General features: G+C 35.4%; 1 protein-coding gene across 1 annotated transcript in view; it reads right to left on the reverse strand.

The window, feature by feature from the left end:
* The window catches only part of AKAP6 (A-kinase anchoring protein 6), a 212,667-nt gene that overhangs the window by 72,357 nt on the left and 114,502 nt on the right, over positions 1-25,808 (reverse strand). Inside the window, 2 exon segments of the mRNA XM_066322134.1 lie at positions 4,054-4,174; positions 10,083-10,231. Coding sequence (XP_066178231.1) covers positions 4,054-4,174; positions 10,083-10,231 — 270 coding nt within the window.

The raw sequence follows: 25,808 nt of genomic DNA on the forward strand, positions 1-25,808 counted from the left end.
GGATCTTTTTCCATCTATCATAATCGTTGCTGAAGATTTACTAGTAAAAGACTTATGGATTATGCAGTTTGTATTTAAACCACCCTACACTGCTTGTAATCAGAAAAAAAATATTTCTTTCATTCGATATTTTCAAATGCTTGGTTAATTTTGTACTGATCATACTAACAATTTTAACAATCATACTGTACTTATTCAAATAGGGTTTTAATCTAACACAATTAAGTTTTGCAATTAATCTTCAGAGGAAAATGGAAAGAATTATCATTAACTTTTCTGCTAGTATACTCACTTCTAATCTCGACAGTTCCCATAAATACTGATTTGCCTCATTTTTGAGCATTCAAGGTACAGAATTACTCAAGTTCCTACTAAAGGGCTAATTAGCAGAGTTTAAATTCTTTGGGTTTGATCCTTCAGTAACAGCATATGAATACAGCTGAAGTCAATGCAAGTTCTGTGTACTTAGAGCTTATGAGATCAGGCTCACATGCAGTAGATTAAAATGAAATAAACATGATACTTTTGGCATCAAACGGAGCTGTTAGAGAAGAACTAAGAAGTAAGAATCCAAAACATGGAAATGTTCCTTCTAGTTTTATTTCTTAATTAATAGATAAAGCATTAGAGGACAAATAAACTGTCATCAATTCATTCTGTTACTGCCCTTTTATCAAACACTAGCTGATTTTCAAAATCATTAGCTAGTTTAGGGCCATAAAGCAGAAATCATTTAGGAGTATGTTCTCTTTTTTAAAAATCTGTGAACTGACATCTGTGAAGTCTAGAGAAAGTATATTCATATTAGGTGTTACAGGAAATATTCCTATTTCTGTAGGAATATTTCTGTAGGCTGTGCTATTCCTATTATAAGGGGAAAAAAAAAAAAGGAAAAAAAAATCTAGTTAAAGAGAGATAATAGGGATCCTAATAAAAACTAAGAAGTTCCTGGAATATTAGAAAAAAAATTTAAGCTGAGAGTTGTCTTAAATGCATACTGCCTCTGAAAATACAGTACTGCAAAAATACTTCTAACCACTACAACATTTTTTTTCCTATATATAATTTTAGCATTTCTATATTGTGTTATGCTGCTTTAACGTGTGCTTGCCCTTTCTTCATTTACCTGTTTCATCATTGCTCCTCCCCATCCCTAGGCTCCTTGGGGGGCAATGATTACCTTTGGTCATGGTGATACCACAGCAGGTTCCCTGGCAGGGGCGCCTTGCTGAGCTGTGACAAGTGACTGCAGCTCAGCAACTGAGAGGACAGATCTGTGGGTTTAGGAGAACCCAGGGAAAGGCAGGCAGCGCAATTAGCAGCTTCACATTTGAAGGCGTAATTGATAAACTAGAGGCAGAGCTGTGTTTTCATCACAGCCCTGATGTGGCATTCTGGCTGTGTGTCCCTGCAGCCCAGGCAGCGCTCACACACACTCTGAAAAAGCCTCCCAATAAAACCGGTGCCACCACTGAATAGAAGAGAGGTTTATTAGGCTAGTTTTATAAAACTATTAACACTCTTTATAAGGACGTGATTCGTTGTCACACAAATCCCTGAAATTAGGGATGGTAAAGACCTAGTGATTTATCTGATCTTTACTTTGCTAGGGCAGAATTGTTCCTTCAACTACATTAGCTAATGTTATCCTTTGTCTACTGTTAAATGTCTGAAATTATCGGCCTTTCAACACTTTGAAAGGTGGTGGGGAGGCCAGGGGGCTGTTTTTGCTGGTTTTTTGTTTTATTTTTTTGTTTTAAAGAATGATCGTTCTAAATGCAACGCGTTTAAGATTTATACATTAACCGCAAATACTCCTCCTGCTTTGTGGATGCTCCTTAGTCATCTCTCTTATGCAAACTCCACATCTCCACTTAAAGCTTTTGCTCAGATCTTAAAAATTTGCTTGCTGCTTTTATTAGAGAGGTAAATGCAGTGAATATTCACTGCAGGAGGCAAAGAGTCGATTTCTACCCTTCTTCGAATTGTTTTGTCCAAGTACAAGTCAGGTTGTTTGGAGATGGAAGCTCAAATTTGGCACAGCAGCCCGTGACCTCAGAGCAGAAATTGCAGGAGAAAGAAGGTGCCTGCTCTTTGGAATCTGTGCTGGTTTGTCTCTGCTGCACAGGATTCAGACTCAGCTGCTCTCTGTCACACAAACTTTCTGCTTTCAGAATTGTCATGCCTATCACTGGTCAGAATTTCATAATATTAAGAAACTATTCCCGTTTTGCATATATAATATTATCCATTTTCCCAGGTATTACACTGCACATATTATTAAATTGTTGCCCTTTTTTACTCTCCTCATCATACGCTATTATCCCAGCCTTACCATCTATAATTATTGGTAGGGGTTACCTTTGGAAATCAGAAAGGGAAGTATACTAAATAAGATCTAAAATACTTGAACTGGTTGCTTAACCTATATTCCTTTTCATATGAATGGATGGATTGTTACCATAAAATTTATGTTTATTGATTTATTATTTTAGTACAGGACAAAAACTAGCAGTTAAATTAGTCATGGTACAAGCTGGCTCTATATGGACAGGCACTAACTACCAAAACACCTTATTTTAGACTCCCAATAAACTCGTTACTCATTTCTGGCATTGTTTATTTCTGAGCCTGCCCAAGGCCAGGACTGTTAATTTGTGATTAAGTCTGACGAAGTACTTTCAAAGTTAGGAAAAAGACAACAGCAAAAATAAAAAATAATTGTCAAAGCAAGAAATGGAGGCCAACGAATGAAACTCACTCCCAGCCTAAATAGTGTGGATCTGAATTATATTTGCATTTATAAACGTATTTTAACTCACATGACAACCTCTTCTTGCTGGGTTTTTTAAATAAAATAACTCAAATAAGAAAGAATAAAATTCAAGAAGACCATCAAGAAAATAGGATGTCAAAGCAAGAAAAAATTATTATATTTAAGAAATTATCAAATCATGCAATCATAGAGAAAGAGAACAACTTCTATTTGACCTTGAATGTACCATTTATTTGATAAGAAATAAAAAAAAAAAGCTAGAGGGTAGTTGTTTCTTGTCATTATAGTGTTGCTGATTCTGTGGTTAGTTATTAATTTTATTTTTTATGATTCACAATCTGCTCTTTGAAATATGCCATATGCTCAAAGCAATTCAAGGATGACAACTGTCAGAATTACTCCAATAAAAATTGCCTAAATGAGGAAGATTTATTGCAGGCTGATATTTCTGTCCAAAGCCCCTCCTTTCTTTCCCCCACAACCCCTCAGACCCGCAGCTCCTCAGACACACAGTGATACCTGAATCAATTTTAGGATCAAGTCACATTTTGAGGTAGTTCTAACAAGAATTATCTATCTAAAAGAAATTATAAGTCTTCTAGGTTAAGGCTTCTATGGCAAATAAAAGAAACCATGTGTGTCTGTCTGTATGTATGTACATATACATATACCCGCATGTATGTACATATATAATATATATATGCTAGGATTAGACCCCATACCTTCACCCTACAAGTTCAAAATCATGTCGCTCAAATCACAACCAAATGTGAAGACTTAACATGACAATGTCTACTTTACGTATAACTAATAAAAATTAAATTGGAAGAGTCCTGTATCCTGGCAGCAGCAAACCAAAATCAAGGCAAATGTCTTTCTTTCCAGATGAGCTCTGAAAGGTGGATAAAAATCCAGCTGAAAGCTCCAATCAAAACACATTTTGTTAAAAGTTCCCGTTTCATTTTTTTTTTCCTTCATTTTGTTTCAGTCTATTTATTAATGCGGTTTCATTTATTTCTATTCATCTTGAAGACAAATCTTTGTCCTTCTATAGAATTACACCAAATAGAATGTGATAAAGGGAACTTTCTTGCAATTATGATGTCGGTGCAGCCTGTCAGTGCACAGGGGATGGAAATGAGGTTGGGGACAGGGGAGGGAATTCTAATAGACACCATGATACATACAATGAACGCAGCGATATCCTGTGAGAGAAAGACTTGTCAAGCTAATCAGATCTTCTACAGCTAGGTAAAGGCAGTAACGGTGGTGCTAACCTTGTAAAGATGCTGCTGCTGCTCCTCTGACATCATCAGGTCATGGCTGTCCATCACAATGGATTCCATGTCAATCAGCCAATCCCACAGCTCCTGGTATTCTGAATCAAAGTCCAAAAGGCTGTAGATAAGGAACAAAATGTATTATGCATAAATACTGTGTAGTTGTTAAAGTCTTGTATTAGAATAATATATTCTAGAAAACTCATGATGTTCCAAGTTATATTTCTAAAGAGACATTCTGTATTTATACAGCATGGATGAAAATGAAAACTGAAATCCAATTTAAGCCAGTGCCATGACCTAAATTCAGCAGCGGATGCCAAATCCTGACAACTGTTGGCATACTGCATTTGCTTCAAAATTTTTGAAATACAAATCCTCTGTAAGTGTTTAATGCTGGTTTTTTTTGTTTTTTTTTTACAGTGCTGACTATATTGAGCAAATTTTGCGATAATCACCTTGATACAATTCATCTGAAAAATATTATTTACATCAAAAAATTACTCAATCCATTCAGCCATCCCTCTGCTGTCTGCCTGCCTATCTTTGTAAATATCCTACATTTATTTTCATGGATGAGCAGCTAGCATTTCAACTTAACGCCTTAAGATAGGCTTGAGTGAATATGGTAAGCCAGTGAGAACTAAGGCCAGATACAGTATTAGACAGGTGTTCCCTACAGACATGTAAGAAACAAAGGTAAGGACAGGAAGTCAAAACAATGAATCCTTGAATAGCCAGCAATCATTAAAATTCAAAGGAGGATCACTACGGTTTTCAACAAAATAAATCATTAGAATAAGGAGCTTAAAAGGATTAATGTGATTCTCTATTGAAAGCCTAGTGAATAAGTAAAGCATAGATTCTTCTAAAACACTGTGATACAAGACAGAAAGTACACGCTGAAAAACTGCACATTCGTCAGATAGATACCTCTTGAAAAGGGATCTTCAAATTTGCAAAACTGGAACTAACAAAAGCCTTGCCAGTAGTATCAAAAAACTCCCATACTGATCAAAGAACAGTGCACAGCGCAAAGAATAGTTGCACTAAAGCTAATTTCTTGAATTATTAAGAACTTTTTAAGCAACCCCATTGAAAAAAAAATTAGCAATGTTTTAACAGAGAAACAAGAAAATAAACTCACTTTTAATGTCTTTAGTAGTATTGCAGTTTTGTTATTAACTAGAGTACCATGTGCGTGGTAATTTTGAAAGCTTATAGATAAAGTTGTGACAAGTAGAACTGTCCCTTCCTAAGGAAAGCAGGCAAGGGAGAAGAAAGCATTTACCTTCCATGGTATTATTTTCAATGACTTGCCAACAAAGAAAGTATTGTATAATGCACAAGTGCTGATTCCTGCTTCTGAAGAAACCCTCTAGTTTAATCCACTATACTTAGTATATTTTTACTCCATAATTTATGAGGTACACTTCCTTAGAACTGCTTGCTGCCCTGAGAAGGTAAGTAGTGTTACCATAAAGAAAGAAGAGCACACGCAAAAGGTCAGGTTACTATTACTGAAATGCAAGTTTCACTTGGAGTTCAGGGCTTTTTTTCATGTTTCAGGAGGTATTTGACTCAGATATCATTTGGAAAGTAAAAGAAAACTAAGCTCCATTTTGAATTGTATGTTTGGCAGTGTAATTGAATTTTCATGCCTCCCTCAGAAAGCAGTAAAACCATTCTGCTTCTTCGGTACCTACTGCTCCTTTTCTTCTCTTCCACCTTATCCAACTATTATTCAAAGACATAAAACTGACAGGCAGTTATTAAAACATATGTTTTGTGACACAAGATATTAGATTTCATAAACTGTAAATTGGTACAGATGGATTTGGATGATTTGTACCAGTGAAAATCCTAAATTAAGATATGAAGATGACGTGAAACAAAGCCTACATACGGAATGGCATGGGATGCCTTTGGAAAATGCACTAGGATGTGGACTTGGATTTTTTTCTATAATAGGCAGAAGACATGCTGGATCCAAACATCTGTTTTGGGTCTAAAGATTCACATCTCACTTACAGTCCAAATTGGTCCATTTATTTGTGTATTGAAATGAACCAATCCTTGAAAAAACCAAAGAAGCACTTTTCTTTGACCTTTATAAAACACAGATAAGCGCTAGGAAACAGCTGAATATTTTGATTTCAAACTAATGTTCTAAACAGGAACTCAATCCAAAACACAGAGTGAGAGTGAAAGGATTCACTGGAAAAAGCCCAGGAAGGCATACAAGATAAAAGAAATCTGGGTTTTTTCCCCCATAGTTTATATAATGTACTTACTCTCCTTTTTTAGTTTGGTTTTTTTGTTTTTGGGGGTGTTTTTTTTGTTGTTGTTGTTGTTGTTTGTTTGTTTTTTGATGTAAAGTCAAGTCAACTGGGAGTGTTTTTAAGCAACTGTCTATGGCAGTTATTTGCCTGAGCCTGAAAACTGTGAATTCAACCTACAGAGCATCATCAATATTTTTTTACTATGATTGCAAGACTTTTAATGGTTTTAGAATATATCTGATAAATACATATTTTAAAAAGAGCTGGTTTTTTTATTATTATTAATGTCTTGCATCTAAATGGATGAACTAAGTGATCACTATTAAATTACTGTTTGGAAGAGGATGCAAATTATTAAGCCACTAAAAAGATATTCAGAAAACCCAAGAAATTGTAGGACTAGAGAGAGGTTAAGATTAAAATGTATCTGTCAGTATTTCTGAGGGATATTTAATATTTCTTTTTTATTCAGAATCTACTTTTCCTGAGCTTAGCATATCTTTCTTTCATATCGCCACAGGGAGAACCAGGGAAAGCATGACTTCTGAAATACTGATGTGTGTTAAAGATGTAATAATCATAGAAAAGATCTAATTTTGGTTGATTATATGAATCCACTAAATGCTAAAAAAGGAATAAGTTAGTTCATCTGTTCATTGAAAAAGAAAAAAATCCTCCACTAAAAGTACCCACACACTGCCAACAAAAATCTTATATTATTAGTTAAAGTGCAAGTAAAAACAGCTTCCTTGATGAAGTTTTTTGGTTAATAAGCTAAAACCATTATCTAAGTAATAACCAGAATTACATTAAAAAGTATATTTTGTCTTGGTAAACCAGGAATCAGATATGCAGAGTTGCATGCCTAATCCCTTGAACCCTAAACATATTTCTTAAAATGTGGACACCAATTTATTATTTTGAATGAAAATTCATGAGCACCTTTCTCATGAGAAAACCAGCTCGTCTGTGGCATTAATAAATAAAAAGGGATGTGAAGCTATTTCCATCAGCCTTTTTTCCCCATGTTTAACACACACTTCCAGTTTGCAGTATTACTTTGATGGCATAACTCACGTGGCATTTAGAAGTACTGTAAACACACTGGTACACTTATCAAAAAAAAAAAAAAAAAAAAATCAGCCAGACAAAATGTTCCTTCAAGTTTCTGCCTCATAATTTTATGGCACTCTTTTCACATGTTTATATTAGGGAGATATAAAAGAATTCAGAGTTATCACCCTAACAGTTTTAAAACTGCCCTATGTTCTGCACATACTTGAAGCCGCTTTCTAATGCATTTCTCTCAAATTCTCATCCTTGAAGACCCAATATGGATTGGTGACATGATTTAGGATCTGTCTTTCATGTGCAATGGGGCTGTCCATATCTGCCACAAGGACCTGTATGCATTCATCTCCACTTTTGAGGGGATACAGCATTTCCAGCCAGATTTGTCATAACATTTTGCACCTGCTCTCTTGGATGCCTCTTACCTCCTGGGTAGCTGGTGTTCTCCTGCAGTGGATACTCAATCTTTTCCTTTGTCGCTTTGACTGTTTTCATGCTAATGCACAAAAACCTTCCCTATTGCTGTTTTAACAAGATTCCTGTTTTCCTGGAAATCTCTGGTTCTTTACACACCCACTGGAATCACACTATTCTGCAAATACTACCCTACTTATATCAGTCTAGCTATTTCCTGCACAAAGTCATCTCCCAAATCTCCTACACACACACGGACACAAACACCTACACACACACATCATATAAAAAGTTCTCCATTTACAACAGCTCTTGTTCTCACTATGGACATTCCTCTTTTTCCCAGGTCAAATTTCCACAACAGCTAATGGACAGATACTCTAATTTATGCAAATGGCCCTTTCTCTCTAGAGATCTTGGTCTTCAGTTAGGCCATGCTACTGTGGAGTTTCTGTCAACGGTTTTTAGGCAGCAAGGAAATGTTGCATCAACTATATTTTTAAATACCTGAAAGGAATTTCTGTTTTTTTTCAATGCAGCACCTCAGACAGGTTCAACTGAAAGTTTTCCAGCTGAATTTAGACCCTGCTAGCTTCTACAATGGCTGAATATGTGGTACAGCCCTTTGACCCCCGAAGTCACTGGTAAGCCTTGAGATGGCCTTAAGAGCCCAAAAAGGTGGTCAGAGCACTAAAAAGGTCTCAAATACTAGCAGATAACCATTTCCAGTTCAAAGCATATATATATAATATAAGTGAAATGCTTATAATATATATAAGCATATATATATATATATATAATCACAAGTGAAAAGAAGTGAATTTAAAAAACTATTTGCTTATCACATATGGTACGTAGAGTTACAAACTGGATTTCTCTGTGAAGCATAAAGCTTTACATTCCCTCTCCTCAGGAAAAATCAAATGTCTGTTGGATGTGCCTTACATCCTCCTCAATATTCCAATCTTAAGCCTTGCTCACATTCAGTGATGGCTACAAAATTAGAAGCTGATTTTGAACATGTAGCCCTTAGTGCACATTTATATACATATACACACCAATTCTGAACAAATTATTTTTATGGTTGGCACTAGCTGTGCGGGCTTGTTTGAGAATCTGACAGATTTCTGCATATGTAATCAAGATCTCAGTAATCCTACATAATTAGCCCACATCAACTTTTCTAAAACAGTCATCTTTCCGTATAATAAGAGGGGATGTTTACAAGGCTCATTTATCTTTACAGTTGGTAATTTAATAAAACTGTGTTTCCAAGACCTGAACACTGAGTTAACAACTGGAAAGGGGAGTTTTGGAGATAAAAAAACCTCACGAACACCTTTGTCAATGACTTTTCTTGCATAGGAAACTTGCAGGGAAAAGTTGTACTCTATTTGCCAGTTACAAGGAAACTTCTATCAGGACAAGGACATCCTCAAAGAATGAGCATTAGTTGGGTCCTTTGACCTGCTTTTGGCCCACACTAGTGTGATCCCACAGGTAGGTTTTTTATATTCCTTTTGGGGTGCTAGTAGTCGGAAGATAAGGTTTTCAAAAGACCTTAAAGAAAAAGTCTTCTTCAGGAACTAAAAGTTTCCTTGATTGTGAGAAAGCGAGGGCAGAAAGAAGTCATTTTCGCATACTCCAGTGATAATTTGTTCAAAATATTTTAAAAAACTGCTTTTGCATGCACACTTCTATGTATGATATACGTGTGTATATGTGTTAACATTAATTTAAAAAAAACAAGTCAAGGAAAAACAGTCTAAAAAAAGGAAAACAGTTAAAATCAATTCTTTCTTGAAGTGCAAAAACCTGGATGTTTGAACTATGATTGAATGGCTCCATATTCATATTTCCTAGTCAGTAGGAGAACAATGATTCTATAGGTCTGGCAGAGATACTATTACACCATTAGGAATTTTCCTTGGGAGATATTAAGAAATCAAACTACATGAAGCTGCTGGAGGAGAAAAGCCCAAAGAAAAAAGGCACATTACATTTTTTTAAATCCAGATAACAGTTTACTGTCAGATAATATTAGGTGTTCCTATGAACAAACCATCATTTGGATAAATTATCCAGAACCCATTATTTTTGCATCCATATATTAAAAAAAAGAGAGATATAAATAGTTTTGTCCTGCCTCCTTGCCTAGGAAGAAAAACCTTGGTTAAGTAGTAGTAAGAAAAAGCGTGTCATGCTAAAAAAACCCACCAGATCAGTGAGAATAAAACAACAAAAAGAATAGTTCCCTACCCATTACTTCCCACTGTGTGAACTTTTGACATATCAGCAAACTCTTCCTTTCGCTTGCTACTGCTGTTGTACTGCTCACTGTACAGTTTTAAGGACATCTGTTCAACAGCATCTCTTTGTGCTTCCAGATAGCATAGCTGAACCTCAGCCTAGAAAAAGAAAACAAAGAGAGAAAAACAAAACAAAACAAAACAGAACATTAAAAAAATAATTCAGAAAGAATACATTTAAAACAATTTTTTTTTTTTTTTGGACTGCAACACTTTGAACCAAATTTTCTCCCTGTATGTGATAAAGGCTGAACCATTAAGTCAGAGAACTACAGCATAATCCCAAATGCTAGAAATAAACTATTGAGGTGTCTATCAGAGAACATGTTATATATTCCATGAGATGTATATCCAATTAAATGCTGCATAAAAATGTCTGGACATGAATAAAAGACATTAGAAACTTAGCGCTGTGATAGAACAGGTAGATACACACAATTTTATTTCTTACAGTCTTCAAGATTGATATTGTTAACACACTGTCTGTGCTTCATAATCAATGAAAGCCCTACAGCTATAAGTATTTTTTCCTTTAGTAATTGCAAAAAAAAATCCAAGCAAATTGGCATTATTTACATTCTCCTCTCCTGTATCTGGCACAGGCTGATTACTCAGCAACTTTATTTGCAAGGAAAAAGGCAGTGAGACGTGCTGTTTTCCATCAGACTTTGCCTGTCCAGAAGAATGTGGAATAATATTTGGCATCATAACTTATTGAATAGACACTTTATTTATTGCAGCTGTGGTGATCAGTATGCTTCAGAGGCTCAGAGACCCAGATGACACAAGGATAAAACCTGCTTTTTGCCACACTTGCCCCTAGGAATAGCCGAAAGAACAGAGTGTAGAGTAAGTTCAAAAGCACTTTGGGGCCAATACGCCATTGTTTTCTTTTAATATACTTCATTGAAAGAAAAAAACGCATTACAAATTCTGATAATGCCTCAAAAATCGCTACTTCTGTGTCACTACAGATTTTATTTCCATTAGGAGTGGAATGCCTGCTTAGCTATTTGGTGCTGTGGCAAGTAGTGATGCAAATGGTGTGGAGGAAATTTTGTATGAGTCCTCTCCTGTATTTTCCTGCTGTGGAAGGCAGGTAAGTGAAGAGTTGATTTGTTTGCTGACAGCACAGCAGAGTTACTTATCTCTGGAGCAACAGAAATCATAAAGAGAAAGTCGTGAAAGGGCTATAGAGAAGGGCAGTCTAATGTAAAAATGGAAAATGTAAGAAAAATGCAAGCAAGTGAAAGGAAACAGGTACTGAAGAATGTCAGGAGGGAAAGTTCAAAACAAGGCTGGAATGTCTTTATAAGCCAGTGGTTATAACAGTTTCTATATTTTCTTAGGCCTTGCTTTGGTGTGATTTTTGCTGAAAAATAATGTAAGAGATTTGGAAATTCTATTTCCTTTTAAAATTTCTCATACAAACTTCTATAGCTTTCTCTCTCAGCTGCTTCGTACAGTGAAATTAGTTTTTTCAATAAATCCCAATATGGTTTTGATAAATTTGAAAAGAAACCAACAAGCAAAACAAAACCTCAGAAAATACAGTAAATGCTAGCAATTTCCCAAGGAGGTAGAAGATAAAAATTCTGACTGGTCCATGCAGGTCTTTCACTGTATATTTAAATATAATTCGAGGACTTCATACCTATTTTAAAATAGTGGAAAATTAAAACAAAAAAAGTTACCAGTGAAGAAACATTATCTAAACTTAGCTGGGACTGTCCAGGTAGAGTAAAATGTTAAGGTTTGAGTGAGTTAAAAAGCTATTCTTCTTTCTCAGAAACTATAAATAAAATTGCCATTTATATAAGTTAAAAACAACTAAGACAGAAAATAAACTGCATCACCTTCCTGTTCCCCTTCCACCCCTAAGTACACTTTCCTCTGAACTGACACACAGTCCCCTTTCACAGTATACCATTCCTGAAAATAATTTCTTTTTTTGGAAGGATTCTTCACCAGTAGGGATAGTCTTTCAGCAGAGTATTCTGTATTGTCTACGTAAGGCTATGAATGTATCCTTTTAATTTATTCTTACCACAAAGCAGCTATCCATTGTATCATTTTAATTCCCATTATAGTTGACATGATGCATTCAGTCTAAAGCCCTGTTGTCAGTGTCCAGTAAATTTCCAAAGCAATTTGATCTATCAATTAAAATCTGTGAGTGTTTTAGGCCTAGAGGGAAAATCTTGTGGAAAACTTGAAGCAAAAAATTCCCTTGTTTTCAGGACAGGTTTGTAACACAACCTAAGTAATTCCTAATTTTTTAGCTATGGGTTTTGGCTGAAGTTAGAGCCTTTGGAGTCCTCTTGGCTGTTGTTGACATTGTGTATAGAACCTTCCTTCTCCTCTCCCACCCCAAGACTCCCAAAAAAGAAAGTTCACTTATAGCCTAAGCTCTGGAATATCACACATCATAATTAAAACTGAGCCCTGAATTATATGAACACAGGCTATTTCTCTATTTCTCAAATAGCACAACTATCACAATAATTTAGATAGCTTTTTTCTCCTTGTGTTTTCTAATTCCCCATCCCACAATTTCCTCTATATTTTAAAATAAAAAATGTTAAAAATAAAGGCAGCAGCTTTTCATTGGTTGGTCATGCCCTGTTCACTTGCAAAAATATTTGTAGGCAAACCAATAATGAATGCAGAAATGGGAGAAGAAAAAGAAGGATTAAATAGAATAGTGGGGGAAATAAAAAGCAGGATGTAAAGGGCAGGTAAATATATGAAGAGGGATCAATAAGAATCCACTATTTCTCTCTTGCAGCTATAAGGCCCTCTTGTACCAGGGATTATGAACTCTATCAACATCATAGTCTACAAAGCCCGAATACAACCCAGTTCTTTCACTTCAGAAATACGATCTCTCTATAAATCAACTATTTTTATTTTTAAACCCAATTTCTATCTTCAACGTTTGTGAACAATTACAGCAACTCAAACTCAGACAGCACAGAGTTTCAGATGGATCTCTCCGATTTCTTTTCTCTATGTATTCATCTATCTCACTGTTGTACTTACATTTGTTTGTCTCTGTTATACTGATAGCAACTGCAAATCCAAAGAGGCTTTGAAGACCTTGAGTAGGTATTGATCAGTTTAAGTCTCAAAAAACTACATTCTACAGAGTCTGAGCTAACAGGTACAAGGCACAATATAGAAAAAAGTAGAGAGCACAGATACACGATAAACCTACTGCAGTTTATCTTCAACCTCAAATCTTTAGTGGTAACGAAGGACTAGTTTTGTAGTATTCTGGGAGAATAAAGTAATAACTTTATACATTTCTAATCAAACATAGAAAAGCTATAGATTTAGATTTACATTTAAACCTAGTGTGTGCATTTTCAGATTGCCCTACATATAATTTTTACTACACAACACAAACGTCAAGAACAATCTCTATAACAAACGCACCTGTAGGACACAGACACCTAGCAAATCCTCAAAAATTCTACTGGGATACGCATAGATCCAAACATAGCTAACAGAAAGAAGGTGGGAGGTAATAATTCATTTACTCCTAGTGCTCCATCTTAGAACTGAAATTCAATTCCTTCCTTATTTTTTTGAGGATGTGGGACATCTGAATATGAGAAAAATTGAGCATAGAGGAAAAAAACGCCAAGGAATTATACTCAGCAGTAGTTTTCCAGTTCACGGTCCTCTTCTAAGTGATCATTTTTGCAATAAAAATGAAGATGCTGATGATGGTCTTGGTACACACTTGTAGATATTCTCTGCCTACTAGGATGGAATGAGTTTAAAACATTCTGTTGTAAATTAAACTGAAATATTTCCAATAATCAAATGACAAAATTCTCTCATTTTCCTGAGCCTGCAGGAACCGGTCTCTGAACAAGACTATGAAAAAATTGTAGTCTGGGGAAAAACAGACCAAAAAAATCAAGACCAGTGCCAAATACTCAGTTCTAGTGATTGATTAATAATGGTAAATAATTTCAAGGCAGTTTTCTAGAGCTCATTTTCTAAAAACCAAGAACTTATAAATAAATCGCCACAGCCTGGGGTACAAATCTGTTCCTTAAGACTGGCTCTGCATGACAACATAAAATGTCCTTTACTGCACAGATCACTATATAACATGAAGGAGTAATCAGTGACAATACAAATCAATGAAAATACATTGTATTTCTTGTTAGACCTGCATGTTGGAATGACCTTATTCTGAAGGGGAGAAAGACAAGGGATAATGACTCTTACTGTTGGAGGAAGGAGCTTGAAAGGTTATATTGTATTCTGTGCCAAACAAGAGGCTCAACATTTACACCAATGTAAACTGGAGATATGAACTCAGAGCTGGTGTTTTTCTGCTGTGGAGGTTTGTTTTTTGGGGGTTTTTTTGTTGGTTTTTTTTTTTTTTTTTTTTTTTTGGAATGTACTAGAATAAATATCAATGATATGGTGTTGAAAGGAAAGTATTTTCAGACGGTGTCTCCCAGGGAGCACAAGTAATTTGTTAAGAACTCTTTTACTGTTGACAAACCATTCTGGTGTTTAGATATAAAAATTATGTATAGTACATTCAGTTGAATTTAAATTATGAAAGTATCCTATCTCGCATTACCTTCTCTTTATAGTTCTGTAGAGAAACTTTACTTCTGCCATACTAGACTGTACTTAGTGAGAATTATATAACGAATACAGACAGTTCCATTCCTCTGCCATTATTTGAACTTAGGCTGGATAAAATCAGCCTCTGAAATTAAAGCACAAAATCCAGTTTCTGCCAACAAGGAGGTGGTCACATGGCCCCAGGCAGCACATAGACTTAGAATATCCACCCATATGTATATTTTAAAGAAGTGAAAACTCAGATGCCCCATTTTAAAAGGATATACATTCCAGCTTGTCACTCTGTATATCTGCAATTGGTGAAATTTCTTGTGATTTAAAATTGAGAATAATTTCTTTCCAGAATTAAGTTGATAAGAGTAGAATTTATGTGCTTAAATACTCAAGAATTTTTGGTTTTTTCTGTCACAATGTTCTGAATACTTGTCCACATTATAAAGTTGTGGAGAAGGCTTTATTGTGGAACACAAAAAAGACCTTGGTTCTGTCACAGTACATCTACTGAATAAAATTATATTGAGAAGTACATAGCTCAAAATATCTTCCAGGAAGACGTAGATTACAGAAATCATTCTTTGGCAGGCAAGAGTTTGTCCAAATACAGACAGACAGACTTGATCGTCCATCATGCCACCCCTACACTGAGCCAACAGTCTTCTGTTGATGAAAACACACCTAAGGTACAAGGAATACTTTCAAGAAGTCTCATGAGCATATTAAAAGGCATTGTATAACCAATTAATAGGATCATTTAGCTTGTAAATGCCTTTAAGATCACTAGGCCATCAATTCATAGCATTAGGCATCTTGGACTTCAAGTGATTGTTTCTACCCTAAGTGTAAGCATTTGTTTTCCCTCCCTTACTCTGTTTAATTAAAACAGAGACGTTGCTGCTATTGAATACTTTCTTAGTTTGTTACCTTTCCTGCTTCTGGCTTCCTTGACTCTTCATCATGCACACTCTCTTCAGGATTGAATCAATTTTTTTAAAAAACATCCTATATCATGAAATACATTTACTCCAAGCTGAATATTTGAGAGTCCTGTTACAAAGGACATGCTATGTTTTGATCATGCAGGAAATGAATTCTGTTAATCAGGGCATGCTTGTTACCAGTTAAAATCTTAGCTAAGTGTTTCTATTGTCATACATCTCAGAAATGTTTTTATATCAATAATAATGTTATTGCTTTGTTTTTCAGTGTGCTAAAACCATCACAACAACGGGAAACCTCGACACAGAATGAGCAAAATTACAAAACGACAACATTCATACATATCAAGGTACTTAAATTCAACGTAGAGTTAAAGTAACAGCAAAGTGAAATTTAGGTCCACCCTCAAGAGCCATAAAATGAAATTTTAGATAGGTAGGGCTGTGTAACAGCAAGCAGAACTTCAGGCAGTTCTCAGAGCCATCAGAAATAGTGGCGAGAGGAGTGGGGGTAAAGTGTATAAAAGAAGAGTAATACATTTTTGCAGGGTTTCCCTTGGCTTTCAGAAATCCATGCCCTGTGACTTCAGGACTGGGGAGTGCAAATGCAATCAATAGTGTGGCCTCAGCAGCACTGAATGACCAAATCCATGAAGATGCCATGATCATGCTGCTAATTTGAAATCTGCACCTCCTGTGTCTTTATTCCTGTCTATTCACCTGCCTTTCATTCTAGTCAGTGTTACATTAAATACAACACAAGAGCATGCCATGCCCTGTGCATCATACAGATCTCAGTTATAAACCCAGAGAAGTTCCCTACAGCATAAATATCAAAAAGCATGAAGTATGAAAGAATTAACCTCTTCAGAGGCTCATTAAGACCTACAGTTTCTGACAATAGCATCCCAAAATTTCCAGGCGAAAAAAGTTCCTGTAAAAATAGAGATTGAACAAAGGCTGGGATCCTTTTCTACTTTTCTTGTCTTGCAGGTGTGCATCTCCAGCCTGCAGAAAGAGAGTCACAGAGTCTAATATTTGGGGGTCACTTGAGGGAACAGACTTGCTCTGACAGTGGCAAGGGCTAGGAAGACAGAACAGTGCTTGCTAAAACCATGTGGAAGACACAAATTAACAAGGATGCAGATCCAGCCAAACCCATCAACACTATAGAGTGGATTTCTTTGTAGCTGCCACATGCCTTCCACCTCCTTCAGCAGCACCTCTTCATATGCCACGGTAACTGTAAACCGAAACAGCCCAATTCTTACAAACCCAGAATTTGTCCTACTAAATTAGCAATTCATCAACACAACCTTGGTTTCTTCCCTGTGAATAAGAGAAAAAAAATTGTTATAGGAGGCCCAAACATGAATATGTTGTACATAAAGAAGGTTGGAAACCTTTCTGGGTCAGGCTCAGGAGTCAAGAAGAGGAAAGACTAGCCATGCACAGAAAGTGCTAAAATTATAAACTGAATCTCAATTAAAACCTCCGTTATTTGCACTGTTCTTATTGTTCCTGCCGTTTCCTGTGTTTGCACTTCTAGAGCAATGAAATGCCTTACAGTGAGATGGTTAAAGAGTCTGTCTATCATCCAACACACAGATACATCTAAAAGTCATGCTTCTCTATAAGGCTTCTGTACCAAATGACACAGAGCAGCAATGCACCCAGCTCAGCTCATAGGGCAGGACATGCAAAATGGCCAAGTTCTTAAGGCTAAAGATACTCAGGTTCAGAATTTAGGACAGCAAGAGAAATTCCAGAGTGCTGGTGCACATTCCACCTCCCCCTCTGCCCACAGCAGATTGACATCTACATGTCTACTCAAAAATAGTAAAGAAAGGTGAGTCTCTCAAAAGCAATACTTCCTATGGAAAACTATGCAAAGCATGCCAGGAAGGCATGGCAGAGCTAACAGAAAAATATTATAGCCTTTTTCTTGCCAATTTTACCACACTGTACCAGTAGTATATAAACAGCTTGGGTTTTTTCCCTAGTTTACATTTTAAACTTCTATATGCTTGACAAATATTACATATTTATTAACCTTATCTTTAAAAATATGTGTGTCCTTAATAACTAGTTCCAAAATTTCCTAGACATATCAACTCGCAAGACTGCCTAAGTTTTGAACAAAAATCTTCTTTTGATTCAATGTTTTGAGTCAAATATTTTGAGAGGTTCAATAGCATCAACCATTCTGAAGTCAAAACTCCTACACTGTGTTCCTTAAAGACAGTCATTGAATCCTTATTTAACTTGTTCTGAAATTGAAGGAGATTATTTCCATGCCTTGATAGTCTATTTGATTCTATGTTACCCCTAGAGATGAGAATATTTTCACGCTACACACTTTTTTTCCCTCCTACAGGGAGAAATTACTGGGTATTTTTATCAGCATTTAGATATTGAACTATTAATAAGAAAAAATCGTGCAATATGAACACTACTCTGTCTCCACTGCAAAATTAAGTAAGAATAGTCAGACTCTGAAGGAGGAGATGTCAATTAATTTCTTTTAAAATAGTAGAGAAATGTGGGCTAAGTATTTTTCCCCTTCATATTACTTTCCCTATCCATATTTACAGACGGATTTTAGCAAAAATATTAGGATTTATTCTAGCAAGGGCAAAACATATAGCTTAATATGTTGATTTGTACAACTGCCTTGCCGTGTATGAAAAGCAGGCTGCTGCTCCTTTGAGTTTATTTATGCTCCTCTGATGAGGAGCCTCTTGATGCACCTGACACTTAGGGAGGTAGGGGGAACTGTAAAAAGATAACTGTTTTAAACAGAAAATATTTGTATTGCTGAGAGGTCAGCTTTGCCACTGCTGACTTCATTGCAATTTGCATACTATTAAAGCATTACCCGTAATGTTTGTAAAATTTAATTTTAAAGCTACGCTGGTAAAGATGTTTACTGAATTGTAAGCACCTAGGACATTTGGGAAATTTGTTAACACTGTGATAGTTATGGTATTTCTGCCTTACTTTGCTTCTTATTTAGTCCCCTCACAAGACCACACTATTTTCTTTCCTTTTATGACAATGAATCTCGTTTTAGTGCAAGCTGAGAAATTTAAAGCACACTGTAAGAGTACAGTAATCGAAATAACGTCCCCTCTTATTCTCAATATATTTAAGTTTGTTAAAAATGCCACTAACTTGCTTATTTACTTTTGCTGGGGGCTGAGATCCAATTATACCTCTACAGACGAGGGGTGATGGTTATGATTTTCTACTTCACTCTAATACAGGCTTTCTCATTAAATCTCACAGCTTGGTAATCACAGTCATCACATTTGTGTTTCAGTGCTGCATTCACACTCACATTCTCCTTCCCTGGATTTCCATCCTCCTCCCCTCACCCCCTCCCCCAGATCTTTATTTACTCCCTGGCAGAAACTGCAAAATTAAAGATGTATAATGTGCAGATACAATCTTTGCTTCCTCTTCTCTGCCAGACTAGCACTCTAAAATGCACTTCTTTTGGGAAGTAGTGATATTAACCCAGTTACTATAGTACATGAAGTACCATTTCCCTTTGAAGTACTATAAAAAAAGTTGTCCTTAGATGATCATGGAAAGGATGGAGTAAAGCAGGAACAACAAGAATCACTTTACATACTAAAAACAACAATTTAGTTATCAAAACAGTACAGAACAAGCATGCTTTTATACTATACTTTAAAAAATTTAGCTTCCTAGGGTTCTAATAGTCTTTTCCTATGGTTCAGGAATGCACAGTAGCACTCAGCCCAGTGCCTGTATCCTTATTTCAAAGAGAATCATTCAAACCGACATCCACCCTGTCAAGAATCTTGACTTTGAGCTGCTAATGCAGAATAAAAATCAATATAAATTTTGATCATTTGATGAATATTTACTTCTTTCTTTCGAGCCTGGGGATTTAGAATTGAAAACTGCTGAATCAAGTCATTTTATTTTTTTGTGTTTGTGCCAACACCAATTTACTACCCTCCTGAAAGTTCCTGAACAAGATGTCTCATGTGGCATACATGTTGGTTTTTCCTGTCAATCATAACTGTGTGCCAGTAGGGAACCATAAACATTTTCCTTTCAGACTTTTAGTTCTCCAAAAAGGAATATTTTGATTACTTCCCTGGAAAAAAGGTAGACTTGTCTTATTTAGACATACTTTAAAATGCCTATGTCTATTTTTCTAGGACAGCTGCAGTGCCTATACTGATACTATCTATTAAATATTTTCTTTTCAGTAGGAGTTGTTTCATACAAAGAAGCAGTTTACAATCACTGCAAATAAAGCTTAGTGGCACAAAACAGATAAAAATCTATATTGACATTATCACTTCCCCTATATATTTTCTAAAAAACTGCATGAAAATTCGGACCAGTATAATGCACACCAAATGTTTGTGAAAACGAAGATAGCAGGAGATAAATAGATCCCACAAGCAGGCAATTAAGATATGACTCTCGTTTGCATTTCATCTTTAAAAGAAATGGGCCTTCAATCTCAAAAAAATGAGCTTATAAAAAAAAAAGTACATGTAAAAGCTCCTATGTTTCCATAGTGACTGGGGTGGGGGTAAGAGAACAGGGAAAAAGAAAAACGATGTTTCTAAATTTGTAAAAGACCCAGATTAGTTTAACAAGGACTGTAAATGCAAGCAATTTTCATCTTGCAAAATTTTTGTATATATGACTCAGTGGCAGACAGGCTTTATCTTGAGCAATTTTGTTGGTCTCTTCTAAATGAAATAAAAGTAGCAGCAGCTGTCTTTCAGAAGGCTGATATATGTTTGTATAGTCATATGATATTATGTAGACAGATGTTTTAAATAAAATAAAATATTTAGATTGCTAGATACCTTGCTAGATACAAAGGCAATTATAGGATGTCTTTGTTAAATTAAATTTCTCATTCTTTTCAGAAGAAAAAAAGGGAATTGTCCTGGAAACTGTACTAACAGGAAATGATTCTATATCTAAAACAGCTGGAGACTGTAACTAATATAAATTTACTTGAAAATAAAAATTCTGTATGCCTCTAGAGACATGCAGCAACATGCAGTAAAACCAGATGTGATAAAATTATTTTTTAAAGTGTGTTTATATAGACATATAAAATATTAAGATAAGATCCACTCATGTAGAGAGACTGCTCAAGTCTAAAACTAAGTAGCAGAACAATTAAAGCCCGAAACTGTAAGAAAAGAGCCATCTTGTTTAACAATAAAAGAGGCCCTTTTTTGATGAATGTTGCCTTTTCAGGAACATGTCAGCTATCTTAATTTGACAATTCTAATGTGATAACACTTTATAGCATTACCAAGACAAAATGCAGTGGAAACCTTTTCTCTCAGCACTTTAAGGCTGGTTTTGATTCACATCTACGCTACATGTATCAAAGTTCAAAAAAACAACTTCAAAAGTAAAACCAATATCTAGTACTCCAATTCCTTAACTGCTTTATTTAGGTAAGTTGTCCACAGTGTATAAAGGAACATTTCAGAGCAAAGACTGGACAACAGGGTCTTACATGACCCTTAAAAAAATATACCCCATGTTCCAGCCAATGACTGTCCAATGTGACTCAACCTACATGCTCTTTCCATTTTTGTTGAAAATGACACAACAGGCCACATTCTGTGTACTGGTAGCTTTATTCTTTGTCAAGGCCTCTGTGACGAGCCTGTCATGACTCCAGACACAAACCTGCACAGATGATTTGGCTAAAATACCCAAGCTCTTAACTTACAAAGAAAACATTCCAGGAGGAGTATGAATGCCAAAATGCAAGAATAAGAGTTTTATAGGTCTGCCCTTCAAATCACCATTAATAAAAATCCATCCAAATTTGCATAGCCGCCTTCTTCCTTGTTCCCTAATAAAATGATACTGTAGCACTGCTTGTTCAATATTATTGCTTGCTTTTTAAGTAATATTATTTTGTAATTGAAACAATGAATTAAACTTCTTTTCTCTCATACTGAGAAAAACACTCCAGCTACATAAAACCAAATGAAGCATGCTCAAGATATTGGAAGTGCTGTATTTTAGTCCCCATGTAGGAGAAGTAAATGGTGTTAAAGATTCCTTTTAGAAGGCTTCAGGTTGGATTGCTTTCATTTTTTTCCAATAGCCTTAATTGGCTAAGTGCCTTTGGGCCATCTAATACCCAGAGAGACCTAATCTCAGTAATCTTGTAAATACAATGATTTCAACAGATTTTCATCAAAGACATGACCATTACATGAGATTCTGCCTGTTTAGTGCTGTAGTATTTCTCATTTAGAATGTAGTTAAAATTGCCATATTAATACAAGATTTATTATTACAGAGTTCTGTGTTACTAAGAGTCCAACAAAAGCAAGATATTTAGCTATTTTTTTTAAATTTTAGACAGCTGTTTAAATGGATATGAACAAACAGTTTCAAAATTAAAAGGAAACAGATTGAAAAATAGCAAAATCACCCTTTTCAAGTTATAGATGTCCAAAGACAACATATGTGTTTAACAAATGTTCGTGTGACTATACATTTACAGATTTTTTTTTTCCTTCAAACATTAGGAAGTATAACTGAGACAACAATAACACAGCGCAGTATAATAATCCTATCTGCTGCATCTTTTAACACCTGACCCATGAAAACGCGACTTTTCTGCAGCTAAAATAATCTGCATAGTGACTCAAGGAATCTGAAGTTCAGTTACTACAAAAAATATGTCAAGGGAAAGCTATAATGGAAAGATGCACACTTCCAGTAACCACAAACAAGGCAATAATTACATTTTTACATTATATTGGTAAAGAAATTGAATATTACTACATGAGAATTCTGGGAACTCAGATTACAATAGACTGTAATCTCTTTCCAGAGGAAAAACAACCATGAATTCTAAACCATCTAACAACCTTACAAAGAGTGTGGGACACAGGCTCCTTAGAAGTGAAAATATCAACTAGTATCATTACACATGGATAAATCTAGACCTAAGAGGAGTCACAAACTAATAAGTCAAGGGCTAGTAACATTTTAAAATAAATATTTTAAATGCAGTTTGTTAAAAAGGTTTTATTATAATCTCACAAAATTTTTAAACAGATTGACTGATACTGTGAATTTTTTTTTTTTTTTTTTTTTTTTTGCTTCTGTCATAGAATTAATTAAAATGAGGGCATTAAGCCTGAGTGTTACAATGGAAGATTATATTAGAGATTTTATTAATAGGCACAGGCAATCTATCATATAGAGAAATCAGGACCCATGGAGTAGAATGGTCTAAAGCTTAAGGGTATTACATAGGCATAGGTAAGAGATTGTTGCCATACAAGTAACTTTGCGCTCCAGGTCCTGTTTGCTGAGCATGGTTGAAAACTGACTTTTGTAGTAATCTTTTTCCACAGCTGCCACATAGGAGTTATCCTTAGAGGTACTTTTGCAATACGTGTACATACAAAATTCGGGTCTGGCCACAAAACCCTACACTTAGTCTTCAATTGTGTGTCCAAATCAGAAAAAGTTAGCATGCTTTTTTGGGATCTTGATTTCTTTGTAATTGAACCATCAATATTTCAATGGAGTAGGCTCAGATTAGAAGTTCAAGTCTTGGAGCTATCAGAAATAATTATCCTAGAAAGTTGCATGGTAGCAGGACATTATGGTCTTATTTATGGAGCTTAGGTAGAATTTCCAATCAGCATGATTGCATCTATTTCTAGTGCTTTGTTAATCGCTTCCTGAAGCTGCTCATTAAAAGCTCCTATGTCAACACGTAATGCTGTGGTGGCTGAAACAGAGATTGGGAATACAATCACATCTCCTGGTTTGGCTGAGAAGTACCCTGCAACACTGTGCACTTCATCACAAATGCCGTTTTCCCATTTGATAAAATGCCTTACCATGTCACGGAACAGCGGCCATTTATTTCAAGGGAACAAACTGAATCTTCACCATTAAATGCTGGATGTGAGAAAACATCCTTCTATTTCTGCCTCCCTCAACAATGGAACTGCAGCCAGACCCAAGTACAGCAATTTAACATCTCTCTTACAACAGGCACAGAAGTGATGACAGCCCTAGACAATAATCACTTGCCAATACCATGGTACTTACCTACTGACTGTGAAAGCTCTCACAGCCCTAGTCAATAATTGAACCGACCAATTCCACTGTGCTGCATGTGATTGGTGATATTATCCCTTTAAGTGTGTTATTTAAGTTTGCAATGCAGTTAATTGAAACCCTACTAGATGCAAATCAAAAGTTTCAGTCTTAATTGAGATATTTTGAAAATTGAACCCATTGCTTCAGGCAGGTGCTACATGAGATTCCATTAATATAGGTAATTAACATTAGCCTCTGCTTTAATTAACATGCACACTTTAATTAGTAAAGCATTAACCAACATTAAAAAATCTGATCTTCATGCATCACAAAAACTGCAGAGTTATGACTATGTTATTTTTTCTAAGACTGTAAATCATACAACATATAAATTCTTTTTTCTTTTTAAATACATCAAGATATTTTAAAAAGAAAAATAGATATATAAAATGGACATCTGTTCTTTAAGTGAACTTTTAAAATGGTGGAAAATGTTTTTTAAGAATACCTAAAATATGAAGGAAGCTCACATAATACTTCAAAACTTTTGCCTGAAATTTATAAATATGTATATTATATATTTATGTGTGTATCCAGTTACTTTATAAATTAAAATAATTCAGTTGTAATCAGAGTCACTAGTTACTACTAATTCTATGGCAGAATCCAAGAGCGTATTTTCCAGAGCTGGCATTTTGAAATAAAAATATCCTTTCAACAGCACCAGCTTTGTTTCCAGCCATACTCACTTTATCATGCTATGACTGAAAATGTGTGCGAATTTGAACTGAACTTGAGTTTGCTCAAGGCTTAAATAACTTCTCCAAGAACTAGCCTGTTGCTTCAAACTGTGACATAAAGCTGAGTGCCATCACCTCTGGGACACCAAGTAACTGGAGAGCCAAAGTGATACCACTGAGAGCTGGTTCAAGATCAGCCTTTCTGCACAGCACCTCCCATTTATAGCTGTACAAGCTCTGTAATCAAGGGAGCTTCCAAGGAAGGGAACAAGTGCAGTTACACTCGTGCTTTAAGACCAAATACAGGAATTTTTCTTTGATACAGACAAGCTCTTTTTGAGTCTGGATTAAAATTAAAAATTATTTAGAACTGTAGTATGTTTCCAGACATAAATATAACATAAGGAATTCCATCCAAGGCCATGAAATTCAATGACGCAGAGGTCCAGCTTAAAAATCTTTCTTTAAATAAAATTTAACATCAGTATCTTTCAAACTACATTTCCAAACAAAGCAAAGATACCTTCAACTTCATTATCCTTTCCTTCTTCTATGTATCTATCCATTTGATCCTGATGGCTTTGTTTAAATATGGTAAGTTCAATTTCCACAAACTCATTATTATCATCACAAAGAGGATTTCTGATCCAGTCCACTCACTTTATTTCCTGTGTTTTCTTTCTCAGTATGTACAGGTGGGACGTGTATTATTCATTATTATATAATTCTCAGAATGCTGGATGTGTTGGTTCAAATTATACTCAGTTTAAACTTAGATCCCTTTCTGCAATTTCTGTACATTTTGAACATCCACAGCATTTGGCAGTGAAAGGAATGGCTGATGTTAAAGAATTGTATACTCTATTCATATTGCATTCAAATATCTGAAGATTTTAAAGACAGCATGAACCTGTGCAGAGAAAAGAGTATGTCCTTTCTGAAGCTCCTTACATGTTCTACATCAATGTCACATCAGGGTTCTGTTTCTTTTTGTTAAATGGGAAAGAACTTTAATGAAAGAAGCATAATGATTAAAAAAAAAATTAAAACTGAAAAGATTCACTGAATCAATTTTCAGCACTTTTTTCTCCATGGGAGTAAATCCTACATTGTGTTTCATATTTGTAGCACACATGCACACACACATACCAAATGTAAGGCTTTCCAGATACTGAATGAGAAATGCTTCCAGCTAAAAAAAACTAGGTCTGTTTGGTGCAATTTGCCAGATTTTGAGGGAGTTTGCAGGACATACTGTGGAATTTTGACAGTTCTCCCTGA

This window comes from Sylvia atricapilla, chromosome 6 (assembly GCF_009819655.1).
Source record: "Sylvia atricapilla isolate bSylAtr1 chromosome 6, bSylAtr1.pri, whole genome shotgun sequence".
NCBI lineage: Eukaryota > Metazoa > Chordata > Aves > Passeriformes > Sylviidae > Sylvia > Sylvia atricapilla.